Here is a 15,736-nt window from a genome sequence, read left to right on the forward strand (position 1 = left end):
CCATATGGCTTTAGTCACTTCTTTGTGTACAGGGGAAGAACAGTAATGTTCTGAAGCACAAAGGTTTGTACAAACCTGAGCACAGCACATCCATCTTCTACAAATGCTTCAAGGAAAACACCTGAGCAGCAACAGCACATTTCAGATACTGGATCATTCTTACAGCATCAATGCCAAATATGAGTTAAAATAGTCATTAGAAACAACTCAAACACAGGAAATCATGCAATTACATACTGATAAAGGACAGTGACGAAAACTGAAGAAACAGGCCGTTCCCTTGTTTATAACCACTTTATTTTACAGTATATTTGTGACATTTTATGTTACTATAACCAAAGATCAGGGTTGTTTACAAATATAATGGCTGCCATTTGATGTAAACAATTAAAAAGTCTCTAAATATTAAAATTTTACATAATGATTTTGTTCTATTAAATTTAATTACTCTTTGTGCCATCAGTTATTAGTGGAGAGGAACTAATTTAAGCAAAAATAGTTTTCAGAAATTAGATGTAGAAACTGAGAAGCCTGAATAAGATTTCAAAAGACTACTCCCCTAATCACTGTAAAAAGGAAGAAAGCAAATTCTTTCACTGAAGTTGCCATGAAGAGTCAAAGTCCACTTTATTAAGGCTTCTTTACATATTATTGAATCCCATCATGCCTTTCATATTCCCAGCAGCACCTTGTTGGAATTGTCTCATCATTGACTGCAGTCCTGCCATGCCACCTGCAGAAGGTAAGTGAGAACATGGATATGTTAATTAACTCTGAAGCACAGCTATCTTGCCTGGGGCCTTATCACAGTGAACACACACTATTTCAATAATATACAAATGCAAGCACCCAAGACTGAAGCTAGGTTTCAGTGGCTATTGAAAATGGACAATTGAGTAATCACAGGAAGGTCTGCAAAACACCAGGCTTGAAGTAGGTTTTAAGATGACCTGTGTATTAAGGTCTAGACAAAAGAAAAAAACTTGAAGTAGTGACCATTATCAATTAGTAAAATTCCAGCATGGAGTCTTTAAATAAAGATACTCCTGTCAAATTTAGGCATTTGGGGCAAAGACTACAAAAGAAGGGAAGTTTAGGAATAGATGCGGTTTAGCACAGTCATGCTTACGGTCACCACTTTACTACTTCGGACACCCCTCCAACTTACCATTTTGAGAGCCAAGTCCCAGTGAAGAGACTAGATTAAGCACTGGTAAGTGCAAAGCATTCATAACATATGGACTAAGCTTTATGATTTTTGTCAGGAAACCTAGAAATACTTCATACTGATATTAAATGCATGCTTTGTCGTATCACCTTCCTCACTTCTATATTTCAAATGCTCCACTGTAATTGGTAGTCCTGTCCTGAAGCTGTAAAAGCCAACACGTACCCATATGATGAAGAACTCTTGGATCCATCATCTTTGCCATCTGTTGATTCAGTTTGGCCAGCTGAGATGGGTTTACATTCTTTGACATATCACCACCTAAAAAAATACAAAGGAAGCAATTGTAAGAAAGTGGATTAACATATGGGGCTAAAAATAAATCAGACTTCTACCTCCTAATTCTAGATTCAAATCCATTTGAATCCATGATCAAAAGTTACTGTATCAGGCACTTAAAAATATTTTAATGATCAACAGTCCCTGCACCCCACATAACAGACGGAACTGTCAGTAGTTTAGCAGTAATGAAGTCTACATTGATGAAGCCAAAAATACTGTAATTTTCACCACTAAGTTATACATTCGTGTCGTGAAGAACAACGCAGCTCTCACCAGTTACATAAAAGAACTTTCAAGCATCAGGAAAATAAGCAAGCTACAGCTCACTTTGTCCTCTCTCAACACCTGATTGACATTTTCACATTTCCTCTGCATCCACACATCACATAACCTCCCCACTGAGTTACTAAGTGTTGTTTGGGGGTTTTGTTTGTTTGCTTTAGGTTGTTGGTTTTGGGTGTTTTTTTTTACCTTTGAAAAGCCCTTTGATGCCTCCCATCTTTTTCACCATCTGTGCAAACTTAGTATATTGAGTCAACAGCTCTTGAACATCTCTGGTAGAAACACCTGAACCTCTTGCTACTCTTTGGATTCTTCCTGGCTGCTTACTGAAAACTTTGGCACCATCTGTACTGTCAAGTTCTGCAATTACAGTGTCAGAAAGGGAAATCCATTCAGTTACTGACATTAAAATCTATTACAGCTGGTAGCAAACTTGTTCTCATTAGTGTTGAGAACTTAAGTTTTGAGCCAGGGATCAAAAACCTTGGTTTAGAAATGACAATGCAGAATTTAACATAAATAATTGAGATGCAATATTCTAAGGAGCAGTATAAAAACATTGTTATGTTTGTATGTTAATCACCACAGCAGCAAAAACCTGAATAAATTATGCTTTCAGCATACTTGGTCTTAAATTAATGGGTTTAGCACAAAGTTAAGAGCATACTCCTGCAAAAGTTATGAATGGATTAGACCACCATCTTGAATTCCAGAGACGAGGCTATGTTACCAAGTAAATTGGAGGGTGTGTAGAAGAAACACAGCAACGACAGATTAAAGATGAATGTAGCTTTTTAATTTGCAAGTATAGCATTAGTAATTCAAGAAGCACAGCTATAGGATGAAAAAGTACATTAATTTCCAATAATTACCCTACAATAATCTCCAAATGCTTCAAAATCCCACCTATTCTACACAGATAAAGCAGCAATAGGCAATTGTCAAGGTATCTAAATATTTAGACTTATTCAGAAAGCTTGAGACACGTACTCTTCGCCATTTCTAAGAGTGATAAATGCTCTTTGTCATTTTCTGTCACTGTAGATGCTGCCTTATGTCCAATTTGTTTCCAAAAAGATCTCTGTAAATAAGCTTGTTCAACAATGGAGAGAAAAAAAAATAAATAGTGGGTGAAGTTTGTTTTACCTTGGTCATTCATACTGTCCATTATAGTCATCAGTTTCTTTAGCCTTGCCATTGATTCCTGTTCATTGCCTTTACTCATAAAGTCAGTTCCAAAACCAGGGATCATACCCTTGTTTTAAAAATGGAAAACAAATACTGTGTCAGAAGAGGCAGACGTAATTTCAATTAAGCAGCCAGAAATATGGATAGCATGCTTTAGTTCAGTTGTTACGTATCGCAGTAAGCAAGTAATTTCACATTTCCGAAAAAGCACAGACTCTTAACATTAGTTTCAATGAAGAGTTTTAAGTTTACAGCAAAGTCTGTCAAATAGAAATGAAAATCTGACAAAACAAAAATACTTTGGGGATAACTAACCAAGATCTGACTGAATGGTCCCATTTTCATGATGTTTTGGAATTGTTCATACATATCTCTTAACGTAAATTGACCTGAAGCGCAACAACAACAAAAAAGGATTAGCAGAAGTCACACTAGCATTTTGGCCTTTCTGTCTTTTCTCAATTATTCTTTATATTCACAAGGTAAATACTATACTGAATGGATAAATCAACCTCTTCACTATTACCATAGCTAAACCGTTTTAGATGGCACACACTTAAGCATTAAACTAATTATTCTGCGGTCTGACAGACTTATCACTCAAAAAACAACACAACTATGTACATGAAACAAATTACCTGCCTACAGATTAATTCAGTGGTCTACATCTCTGAGACAACTTGCCATGACTAGGTTATGCTAATAACCCACAATTCAGTCCTTGGGAATAACTTACCATGTTTGAGCTTTTCTATGAGTGCTTCATTATCATCCAACTTTAACTCATTTACTTTATCTATCAATCCTTCAATATCACCCATACCTGGAAAAGAAACAACCCAGCTCTGAAGTTAGCATTATAAGAAAGTGACACTTCAACTTCTGTTATCCAATTCAAAGTAAGTATCTTTTAAGTACAGCTGTACATAGTACATACCTAGAAGTTTGCTGATGAAAGGCTGTGTTTTAAAGGGCTCAAAGTCATCTATGTGTTCACCAGTTCCAATAAAAATAATAGGACTCTTTGTGGCAGCAACTCTGTGGTAAAATATATTTTATGAAATGGCCTCTCAAAAACCACCCATCTTTTGTACCACCCATTTACATAATCAGCTACACATCAACACAGTGCATCCTCTCTCCTCAACTGTTTATCCCACTCCTCAAACTATTTATACAAAAACATCCAGCAGTTAGGATGGGTAGCTGGGAGAAGCTGACAAGATGTTTCTCTAGTTTGTACTCTGTAAAATACAAACTCTGCTTTGAAAAATATCAACAGATATATTCTCCATTTTATCCTAGTGCTCTCCTCACTAGTATTGCAAGGACAGATGAGACAGACATTGATTACATTTTCTTCAAGGTACCTCCCGCAACAGACAGCAATCTCGTTTCCAACTCAGGAAAAAAAAGTTTAGACATAAGAAAAGGAAGAACTTTTTCACCAATCAATCACTGGCACTAGCTTTTACATTAATTCAGCTTCCAGTCTACAGAATGTACAGAACAAACATAGCAGACTTCACACATACAAGCACATGACAACTGGAACAAGCTTTTGGTATTTTTCTTTTTTTTTTTTTTTTGCTATAAATAACAGCAAAATAGGTATGACAGTTCATGAACTTTAATGCTTAAGATCAAAGTCAGACAGCAGTTTAGTAAGTCATTAATTTGACTGTTTTGACAAATCATCTCAGCTGCATACAAGCTTTATCACTGAAGCACAGCTGAAGATTAGTCTGACACGCCATCATATAAGGCTGAAGATAAAACATTAATATTTTCTAGTCAATTGAGTTTGTCAAGATACAGCACAAGGGAAATCCAACAAGAATGTTATTCAGGAAAGTATGAATGAATACTAAGTTTCTATCAAATTCCTGGACACTGGCAATCCAGAAGTTCTATTTGCGTAACAGTTTTAAGGCCATTAGATATGACTAGCTAGAGTTCTTCCTCTTTTGGAAAAAAAAAAATCTTGGGCATTAAATGAGAAGCAAAATTTTCAAGTAAGTCATATCTATTAAGTCCAAATTTATGGTTTTGTAAAAAAAAAAAAAAATCCTAATAGGCAAGACACAGTAAATACAACTGCTTGATGCTGTTTTCAGAAGACTCAAGTCTGACATGTTACAATACACACTACTGTATTGGAAGTACATCAGAAGATCTGATACTGACTGACATTAAATAGTCCATGGGTGATCCTATCCACCAGAAGCTGGGTAAGAACACAACTGCTACTTATTTAAATCTTACATTCTGTGCAGTATGAGAGTGACACTTTCATAGGCAAGTTTTTTTGAGACACTAACATTTCATGGCTGTCCATGCATGGCCAGGTGCTGGACACAACTGCATCATAATACTTACGCACTAAGAGCTCCACCTCCTTTTGCATGTCCATCAAGCTTAGTAACAATAACAGAAGCTACATCTACTTTATCTTTGAAAGCTTTAGCTTGAGCTTCACAAGCTTGGCCAATGGAAGCATCCATCACGTAAACAATGTTATCTGGTTGCTAGAAGAAATAAGAGATACATAAAGTAATCATTTCCTTCTTGCTTAGGCAATGTTCATGCATTATGTTCAATAGCAGAACTAACTGCAATAAGAGCATGTAAGAGCTGTGCAGTCTGAAACAAAAGGACAACTGTTTTATGAACAGTATTGTCTAACAACCATTTGAAAACTGATGCTGTATTACTATGACTTATCTACAACACAAAATATTACAATTTTACAGGTTTACAGTGATGACTTATGTTTTGAGTGATTTTAGCTAGTATCTGAGCCAATAAGCTAATTAGGATCTATGAGCAATTAATGGCTAACAGTGTCTTCCCTCGGCTTTCACATTAAGAGCTTTAGGAAATCAGTTCCTCTGAAAACAAGTTAGCTATTAGCAACAGTTCTGTGGGAACCATCATACTGTCATGCAAGACCACAGAATCAAATAGCCAGACTTTGAAAACCCATACAAGAATCACCAGGTTCATTTACGTATCAAAGCTGTTGAAAGTTATGCAATGATCTTCTTTGTTTCAGGGCAATTATTTGTGACAATCACAGAAAATTCAGTACACATAACTACAGGAAACCAGATCAGACTGGTTCTTTTATCAAGTTTCTCAATATAAAAAGATCCTGAAAAGGAGAAGTTAAGCAGGAATGGCAGTCTAGTTGCATGCAAGCATCCTCTTGAATTAAAGATAGAGGAATTAAAACTATCAAGCACTGATTATCCAGCCCTGGTTTAACCACACAGAACATTAGGACATAAACACAATTGTAGTCAAATTACTGTAACAGAAGTTATTGTATTTCTTGCAACTACTCACTATGGCATTAGCAACTTGTAACATCTCTTCAAATAAAGAATCTTCCTGTTTGTGACGTCCACTTGTATCAACAATGATTATTTCAAAGTTTTCATTTTTAAATTTCTCAACACCTTCTGAGGCAATAATTACAGGATCCATTTCTGTATAACTGATCACGAAGAAAAACAAAGAAAACAACAAGAAGAATAAACAACAAATCAGCGAAGAGTTATCAAAGAAACTAATTCAAACTTTCATCACCTGACTATAAACTGGTTAACGATCTGGATTTCAAGAGTGACTTTCTCTCTTGTCAAGCAAGAAATTGATTTAAAATCTGTCTAAGTCATTTGCCCTTACTGTTTAGTAAAGTGAAACGCAAAGGACTGCCTGTCTCCCCTGCTGGAAACCGCACTAAACAGCCCTTCTCTAGCCCTTCTCTGAAATGAGATTTAACTGAGCACCTAGACAGTACATTTCCAACGAAGCTTAAGGAAAACTTACTTCTTGCTTTATAAAAGCTATTTTAGGTTCACTGCTGCCCCTACCTGACAATAAAAATTAAAGGTCCAAAAAACATACCCTTTGATCTGCAACAGTACTTCCTGAAAATCTGTCCGGTAAAGACTTATAAACTGCCACTCACTGAGAGGACGTTCAAGGGAATTATCCCCAGATGCCTGATCTCTTAAGCTATCCTTACCTTCTACTACTGGCAGACAGCACACTGGATTAAGCAGAATTTTCACCTGATCAGAGCAAATATTATAAAAATCTAAGTAATTACGCAAAACTGAATGGGGCCTAGTGAGAGGTGTTCAGTAAAGAACAATACATCGTTGGAATTGAATTGTTCTCTGAACTGATTCTGAAAGATGCTTACCTCCCATAAAAGGGAATTCTTGCTTTTGTGGCGTTCTGCTTTAGCTGGTCAAAAGCACCTGTAAGACAGGTATAGTCAAGGGGCTGTTAAAGAAAATAAATCTGTAAGTATTAAAGAACCACATCATTAAAGACTGTATTACCTGCTCTGTAGGTGTCTGCACATATCAAACATGTCTTCCAACCTTTCCTCTGATAGAAGTACGCTAACTGTGAAAAGAAATGCAAAACAAGTAGTTACACTAAAATCCCATGAGAAAGCATGACACTGTACAACACCTTATAAGCCACTGAAGTACAGACTCAAAAAAAAAAATAAAATCAAGCCAGCTTTCCTATAACTGAGACTACTTAGTAACACTGTACAAGTACCCAATGTTAGCATCTCTGTTGTTCAGAAAAGTATGTTACACAAATAATTATTAAAAGCAAGATGAAAACAACTGCTTGCTTCCACTCCTGATTCCAGTTTCCTGAGCTAGGAGTGACTATAAATAATTCCAGTTCCCATTTTACTAACTCCTGGATTCTGCTTACTGTTAATACTGCAGATAGAACTAGCTTTTAGAAACTACCTCTTGTAGTAGTTATTCTCATACCAAAGCTAAAACACAGCACTGTACCAGCTACTAGGAAGAAAATTAGCTCTATCCCAGTCAAAAACGGGACACTACCCAAAGCAGTAAGTACTTCAGTATTAAGTACTGTAATGGCTACAACTTGTACAGCTCTTTGTTTCTGTACTTCCAGAGGAGCAAAGATAATTCCACTTCAAGGACATGTTTTAAAGGATTGAATGGAATCCTTACTTTCTTGTAAAAGTCAGCTTCACCGGTACAATGTACATTCACAGAATATCTGGTTGACCAAAGACAGACTTCCAAAACACAGTTTGCCTACAGAAGCACTGGAAGAGACTTATGAAGTCAGAATAGTGGTATATTTGAAATAGCCTTTGTGTGAAATCTCAGAAGCGGATGACTGAAAAAAGCAAAGATGCATCTTTTTCCACAGGATATTCTTCCTCCCAACAACTATCATGAATAGGTTAAACACTGAATCAGAGCATTCTTTTTTTAGCCTTAAAAAAACAAATCCAGATCTTCTCAAAGAGTTTGGGGCTCAAAGAGGTTTCACATCACCCACTCATACCTAACTGAGATATTTAACACAGACGCCAGCTCCCACTGGTCTCCCTAAACAGGTAATGGAATGAGATCAGTTCCATTCATAATACCAGTCTTAAACCCAGAAAGAATGGAATTTCTTGTCCATAAACAGTACTGTTTCATCAAGAGTTTAGTTTAAAAAAGAAATCTTGAAGAAAGTTCTATAAACCATAAATTGCCCCACAAGAATATTACTTTGGACATTCTTCTCATCTCAGAAGCCCCTCTGCAAAAAATATCTCTACAGTTTAATCAGTACTTTCCTACTAACAGAAACAGCACTGATCACAAGCAAATCATACCAAAGCAGTCCAACGACCACCACCTTCCCCAAGAAACAAAAAAACATTAAAAAAATACATGCAAACAGATTCACAGTGCAAGTTACCTTTGAACACGTTGTTGTTTTACCACTTCCTTGCAAACCAACAAACATTATAATATTCTGTTTTCCTTTGGTAGGTGTCCACGCTTTGACTCCAGGATCTACAAGCTAAAGAATAATGTATATTGCAGAACTGAACTTCAGAAGCACAGAACAGTGTCACAGTCATGCTAGGTGCCTGGTTTTATATTCAGTGCAGCAAACCAATTTATGCGTAGTCTAGTCTCCTTTGGGCTTAGATGCTTGCTGATTAACAGTGACAAGCAACAGTCTGTGCAAGATATCTAAAAATACATAGCATTATGCATAATAATTCTGTAACAGTAACAGTGTTAATTTATTTGTAATATCAAGCACCAAAGTCAGGGCGGCCTGTATACATGACACAAGTATAACAGACAACACAGAAACATGACCTCGACCCCACCATCACTGCTCAAGGTGGACCTCTTCTGGTGAAAATCCTACAGTAAAAGACTTTTCAAAAAGCAGAAGGTATACATACATTACAGAGAACTATCATATGGGTGGGCACAGACTACAGAAGAACAAAAGACTATACTGTTAACTGGGAAAAGGAAAGAATACTGATACCCAGGTACTGACTTGACCCAGCAGGCAGATTAAAGAAAAATGCTGCCATGACTGCTGGGTTGTTAATTAACACTTTTTCAAAGGATTATAAGTAGCTTGAGAAAATCTTTATTAGGTTAGCAAAGGTGTGTTTCTGGGACAACCAATGACGTTCCAGAAGCTAACAGTACTTTACTCTTATTTTGTCTTTAAATTTCAGTTGAAGATTAAGAACAGCTGAACCTGAAGCTAAAATTGAAGTTAGTCAGATTGATGCCCAGGAAGTAGATTCAATTAGAAAAATATTACTGTTTGCCATAGTAAGAAGCCTTACAACAAGAAACGTAACTGCAGGTACCACACAACAGCCTTAACGCTTGGCCTGCTACTGTACTGATTCTACAGCCTAGGCTGTACAAGAAAAGTGACATAATACAGAGTTTTGAAGTCCTACCTTAACAAGTTCCTTAAAGACAGCATGCTGAATCATTTTTCTTTTGTTAAGGCCAGATGCCATTTCTTCCAGATCAATTGCAGACCTGAGTTTAGGAAAACCATGAAACACTAGCATAACTTACAGCATCACTTTAACCTAGGCATAAATGAAATCTTTGCAACTGGAACAGCACTCTGATTTGCCTTGAGTTTTCAGACAGGGCATATTTAAGAAGACATGCACTTGAGACATTAATTTTATATGCAGGACAAACCCAGGTTTCTAAAATACTTGGATCTTTCAGACTTGAATTACACATCTGATAACAGCCAAGTAACAGTACTGGTTTTATACAGATCTACTTATATCCAGCACAGAATATATGAAGACAAGGTGTCTAGGAAGTAACAAAGAACGTGTTTATCATACCACTCAACTGATAACAGGAACATTATTTTGAAACAAGCCTAACAACAATAACTGGCTAAACTTCATGAAGATTCTTTGAAGGAAGCTGGCTAGACATTTAGTTTAAACTGTATTTTCCTGTTAAACTGTGTGTGTCTAAGAAAACCATACAAAGTTAGAAGTTATTCTTCTGTAACCTTGAATTACAGCTTTTGCAAACATCAGAAGTTTAAGCATTTTGATTACTTACTTAACATTTTCTCTGAGTTGTTTCACAAGTTTAATATTAACATCAGCTTCCAGTAATGCTGTACATACTTCTTTTAACATAGCATTTAAAACCTTTAAAGTATAAAAGAAAAATGGTTTTACAATACGCAGTATTAGTCCAAAATAAGATGTGAAAGTATTTACCGTATAACCAAGGCTTTTACAAAATAAATGCACGCAGTCCTATCATATTGACTGCCACAAAGAAAAAAGTCTATGCATTTGTTCCTCTGAAAACCCAATTTAAACTTGAAAGGGTAATATGGGAAAAGAAGGGTCCTCAATTTGTAATATGCACACTATAACAAAGTAACACAGAACACTTCCTATTGCATTTAGCACAACAGCAGCTTGCATGGTCACAAGTCTTCCTAAACTTCCCTGCAGGTACTCCTTAGACTCAACTGTAACAAAAACCTACAAAAAGAATCTCTTTACACAATCTGTAAATAAAAGCATTCCTTAAAGCAAAAATGGACATACTGTCATCTGCATTCTCAGAAACTAGACTGCTGCTCCGGGGTATATATTTGAGGCAAGTAAGTGCCTCAGTCTGGAACCCAATTTAGTGGTTTTCAATGTGAAAAGCCATGAACAGAAAGACTTTTTCCGAAAGTTAACACCTGCATAAATGGTTTCATTTGCACAGCTTGAACTCTTGCAAGAGAAAAGTTTCTACTGGTGAAAACAAAAAACAAAATCGGGCTATGTTAGATTCAGTTAAGGATTTGTTGTCTCCCAGCTTGAGATTTGTTAAAAATGTTTCTTCTGTGCACAAGTTCCAACCCTATAACCCTTGATAAGCCTATTTTTTAGTTACTTTAAGCCACCTGTCTACCTACCCAAAAAGAGTTTCTAACAATTTATTTACTCAGAGGCCATTCCAAACCATCGCATCAATTAGTTTCCACCCTGCTTTTCAGTCCATATAACAGAACATACTTACTTATCATTTCAAACCCTAAATTTAAAAGAAGAAAAAGACCAAGAACAAAAACCCAACAAAAACCAAAACAAAACCAACAGACTATTCCAAGACAGCTTCCTCAGTCACATACTGTATTGGCTTGAATATAAAGACAGCAAAAAACCATAATCCTCACATTTAAGACAGCAAAGTTCACATTGAAAGCTATTTGTTCTTTCCACACTTGAGCTTCTCGCAGCCATCTCCATAGTCTAGCTGCACACACATGTATAAATAAGAGCACTCTATATAGTCTAGAGCACTCTATATAGTCTCACAGCCTATCTTCCACCCAACCTTAGGCACATTTTGCCTCCTTTAGTGTTACCTCCTCAGAACACTAATCTCCCTTAGTACAGCCACCATGCTCAAGGACCTTATGACTACGGGACTTACTGTGCCTGAGGTGATTATACATGTCTATACCTGGTCCTAAGTTTTGGCAGTAATATCAGGGGGTTAAAACCTCTAGCTAAAACTTCTACCTGAGAGAAAAGAGCCTCAAGATAATATCAACCTACTTCAAGCTTCTCATAAGCCTTTGAGAACTTTTCAGAACTTTTCTTTCTAAATGTTAGTGCCAGCACACATGCATACTACATACCTCTTCATTGATAATCGTAGCATTGCTCAGTGAGCGTAATGCTGAAGTTATTTTTCTTCCAAGATCTGCTAGAACCATTTTGGCAGCTTCAAGTACAACTTAGAAGAATCTGAAAAACAATTAAAAATTAAATTTAAACCTAGTTGAAGCTATGCCTTCACAAAGTAATTATTCCAGTATCTTTTGGGTTAAGAAACCTGCTTTCCACTCTAGAAAGCACAAAGGTTTTACCTTTTTAAAGTTATTTTTAGGAAATACTGGCCTGAAGCTAATTTTAGGCTATCCTGATAGCCTACTTGAAAATAGAGACTCCACGCTGCCATTAGGAAGCATTTCACTGTCTGGAATATTTGTGCATCGAGTTCACTATGAAGAAAACAGTCCAGTCGGAGTTCCAGAAAGAGTGCTAACTGCTTTTTATCTTATCAGCAATATGCTACAGGACAGAATAAAACCAACCAGAATAGCCTAGAAGCTCTGCATCCTACAAAATATTTTGCTAGCAAAATCGAACATTAATTATTGGTTCTACTTTATCTACCTTACATTAAATCAAACTGGATTTCCCATTCTAGTAACCCCTCAAACATACTTCAATTTTAATAAGCAAAATTCACATTGTATTTTTTAATGTTTGGGGGGAGGGGGAAGGTTATTGTTTTGTTTTTTTTTTAAACAAGCCTATTTTTGCTTGCTACAGACAGAAATTTACACATAAATCTAAAGCATACCACAACTTGTACTTAAGAGAAACCATAAAGAGTTCATTTCTGAGGGGTATGCATAGCTTAGTCAACATGCTAAGCCACTCTACCTCTTATACAAGGTGGCAAGTTATTCAGGAGAACACAGGGCAGGGACAGCAACCTAGAATTCTGAAAAGGGCAAACCAGGATTTGTCTAACGAGCAAAAAAAATTGCAACATCATTGTTACTGCTGATATAGAGAACTCCAGACACTTCTTGTTTATCTTCCAATTTCACAGGGTTTTTTCCTCATACCCAACTCAGACTACTCCCTTGCCGATAGCTGAATTCAGAACCACACATTTGAATTCCTCCATCCCGAACTGAAGGCAAACTTGCCAATGAGAGCCTTTCTAAGCAAAGTAGCTGAGAGTTTTTCAGATTTTAGTGAATTTTCCCCCTCCCTCTTCAAATGACTAGAAGACTGAGGAGACAAGAGAGGTTGGTCTACTCAGTAAAATTAAGAATACATCATTAACTACACTTATATTTTATTTGGGAGTGCTTCAACCTAGGTAAAACAAAAAGGAGCTCATTATACACACATATCAAGCTTTACCAGATGCACTGACCCCCAAAAGCAAAGCTTATGTTTATAAATAAGTATGAAGATATATTCCAAAGTATATAAACCAAATCACACGCATAAGCCAACCTCCTGACTGCTTTGCCTAGTTGAGAGTTAATATTGTTATGAAGTCGGCAGTTTAAGAAAAAAACCCCAAGAAACACAACTGCCAGTCCAACCCCTCTTATATTGAGGCCACAACCCAGAACAAAACCTCCAGAAGTTTCAAGATAAATACATTAAAAGTACAGGCCTCAGCTGTAGCAAATGATGCAAACAAATACGTGTATAGACTTTAGATTAAATGTACATTATATGAACAGGCAATTCCAAAGTGACATACACTACAATGCCATCTTGACATTTTGCCTAAAAATTTGTCTATGCTTCCTAAGAAACTCTGCAAAATATTTGCAGATGAGTATGCTAACAGATATAGATATCCAGCTTCTTTCACATTCTTGCAAAATAGTTCTGAAAAAGCATTATCATCAATATGCTCTACCAAAGGGTGCCAGGAAAGCAGATGTTCAAAATGTTTTTCAAGCTTGTTTCCCAGGAAAATCACAGTAATTGTAAAAAAAAAAAACAACCCTCCAAACAAAGAAATAATAAAACCTTTAAAAACAGTATTCCGTCTCTGAAAGATCTGAGCTGCTAAAACTGCAGCCATGGACAACACTTAACTAGAACACTTGGATAAAAGAGCTTAGAGATTTGATAGCATGACCATAATACAGCAGCCGGATGAACACTCAATATTTAAAATTAGTTTCCAGAGCTCTACGGGTCTCCAAATAAAAAAAATAAAAATATCCTAATAAACACATGTTTAACTCCAAAAGCTTCTTCCAACAGCCTTCCAGTAAGAATAATACAAATAGTATACTAAGGGATGAGTTTAAACATTTTCCTATCAGCTCTAGCACATTAAGGATTTATAAGCCATCAGAATTACTAACGAATGCCAACTACAGAAATTAATACAACTTTTCACACACAGTCCTTCCAAGAAGGTGAAAAGACACATAAGCTGTGTTAGCAGGTAGCCAACTTGGATTGGCAGGTGCCCAGACAAGCACTAACAGTGACTGCACTGCAGAATGCGTACAGGCTGCGTTCAGAGCATCTGCAGCTCTGGAAAAGCTTTTTAGCTTTGATGCAGCACTCCATAAACTCACTGTACAGATCTGAACCTGTCAGCGTCCCACAATAAAACAACCAGGCTGCATCAAGCAGGCCTTGTGCTGAGGAAGGCCGTGAGTGCTATACAGACTAAGCCGCCTTGAGCAGAAGCAGCCTGGGCACCTCTGCACTGAGCTCCCAGGTTCCACCACAGAGTGCAAAGCCTCTGAAAAACGGCATTTGCGGAGTGAAGGGGCAGCAGAAACAGTGGGGGCTTTATTAAGCCCTAACAAAATAGCAGTAAAAATTCTCAAGAGACAGACCACCTACCCCTGCCTATCCATCTAGTATAAAGCTCAAACTAAAAGTCATCCAGCACAACTGGCAGGACTCTGTAATGCATAAAATGCTTAAAAGATAACAGCTTTAGCAGATAATAGCTGCTTTAAGGATAACAAACAAAAGGAATACTTAAAGTCTATACGATAAAGTCATACTAAATGCATACATGGGTTAAGACCGACTATAAGTCTAATATAACAACAAAGGCTGATCCACAGGTGGGAATAGGTTGAGCTGCCGCAGCGGCACTCAGACCCAACACACCAGCTTCCACCTTCTGAAGTTACCCGAGGAGAGGCAGGAAAGCAGCCCCAAAACCGCAGCAGGGATTGGCCACCCTGCTTATGGCCCCACACCCTTGCTTTCACAGAAAAGCCAGACCTGGCATAGGGACAGCCCTACCAGATGCCCGGCCCCAGCCTCTTCCCCGCGCACCCAGAGCTAGCGACCGCCAACGGCCGCGTACCGGGCCGGGCCAGCCCTGCTCCAGCGACGGCCCGGGAAGGTGCAGTGGCCCAAGAGCAGCCAGGGCAGCGCGGTGCGGCAGCTGTCCAGCAGGCCGCAGGGCAGCCCCGCCGTCCGCTCCCCAGGGCCAGCAGGGCGTGCGCGCCCGCCCTACCCGCCGCAGGATCGCCGCCGGGGTTGGGTCGCGGTCCCGCTTCGCGCTAGCCCCGACCGGCAGCGGGGCGCGGGGCCCGGTCGCGCCGCCGCGGCACAGCCGCCCAAGGCTCCGCACCCGCCACGGGCAACCACAGCACGGCAGCGGCCACCGCCACCCGCGGGCCGGCGAAACGTCACCACTCGTCCTCTCCCCGCGGGCCACGGCTCGCTTCCGCTTCCGGGGCGCGCACGCCCTCTCGTTCGTTAAGGTAGTCCCGCAGACACGCGCAACGCGGACGAACAGCGCCCCTAGGAGCCGCGGCGCGCCGGCTTAAGGACGCAGCTTCCCC

The 15,736-nt window shown here is 38.4% G+C and overlaps 1 protein-coding gene across 5 annotated transcripts in view; it reads right to left on the reverse strand.

The window, feature by feature from the left end:
* SRP54 (signal recognition particle 54) overlaps positions 1-15,634 on the reverse strand; it is a 34,212-nt gene extending 18,578 nt beyond the window's left edge. The window contains exons 1-16 of one of the 5 annotated variants that reach the window (XM_065686287.1): positions 15,406-15,624; positions 12,005-12,113; positions 10,414-10,505; positions 9,774-9,858; positions 8,750-8,854; positions 7,336-7,402; positions 7,194-7,251; positions 6,329-6,479; positions 5,360-5,508; positions 3,918-4,018; positions 3,717-3,803; positions 3,296-3,369; positions 2,939-3,047; positions 1,982-2,152; positions 1,394-1,489; positions 276-733 (exon numbers count right to left, since the gene is read on the reverse strand). In XM_065686287.1, coding sequence (XP_065542359.1) covers positions 642-733; positions 1,394-1,489; positions 1,982-2,152; positions 2,939-3,047; positions 3,296-3,369; positions 3,717-3,803; positions 3,918-4,018; positions 5,360-5,508; positions 6,329-6,479; positions 7,194-7,251; positions 7,336-7,402; positions 8,750-8,854; positions 9,774-9,858; positions 10,414-10,505; positions 12,005-12,082 — 1,515 coding nt within the window. In that variant the 5' untranslated portion in view covers positions 12,083-12,113; positions 15,406-15,624 and the 3' untranslated portion in view covers positions 276-641. The other 4 variants (XM_065686290.1, XM_065686288.1, XM_065686289.1 and 1 more) reach the window with 4 other exon arrangements.
* Between the last annotated feature and the right edge of the window lie 102 nt (positions 15,635-15,736).

The sequence above is a fragment of the Lathamus discolor genome, chromosome 6 (genome assembly GCF_037157495.1).
Source record: "Lathamus discolor isolate bLatDis1 chromosome 6, bLatDis1.hap1, whole genome shotgun sequence".
In the NCBI taxonomy this organism is placed as follows: Eukaryota; Metazoa; Chordata; class Aves; order Psittaciformes; family Psittacidae; genus Lathamus; species Lathamus discolor.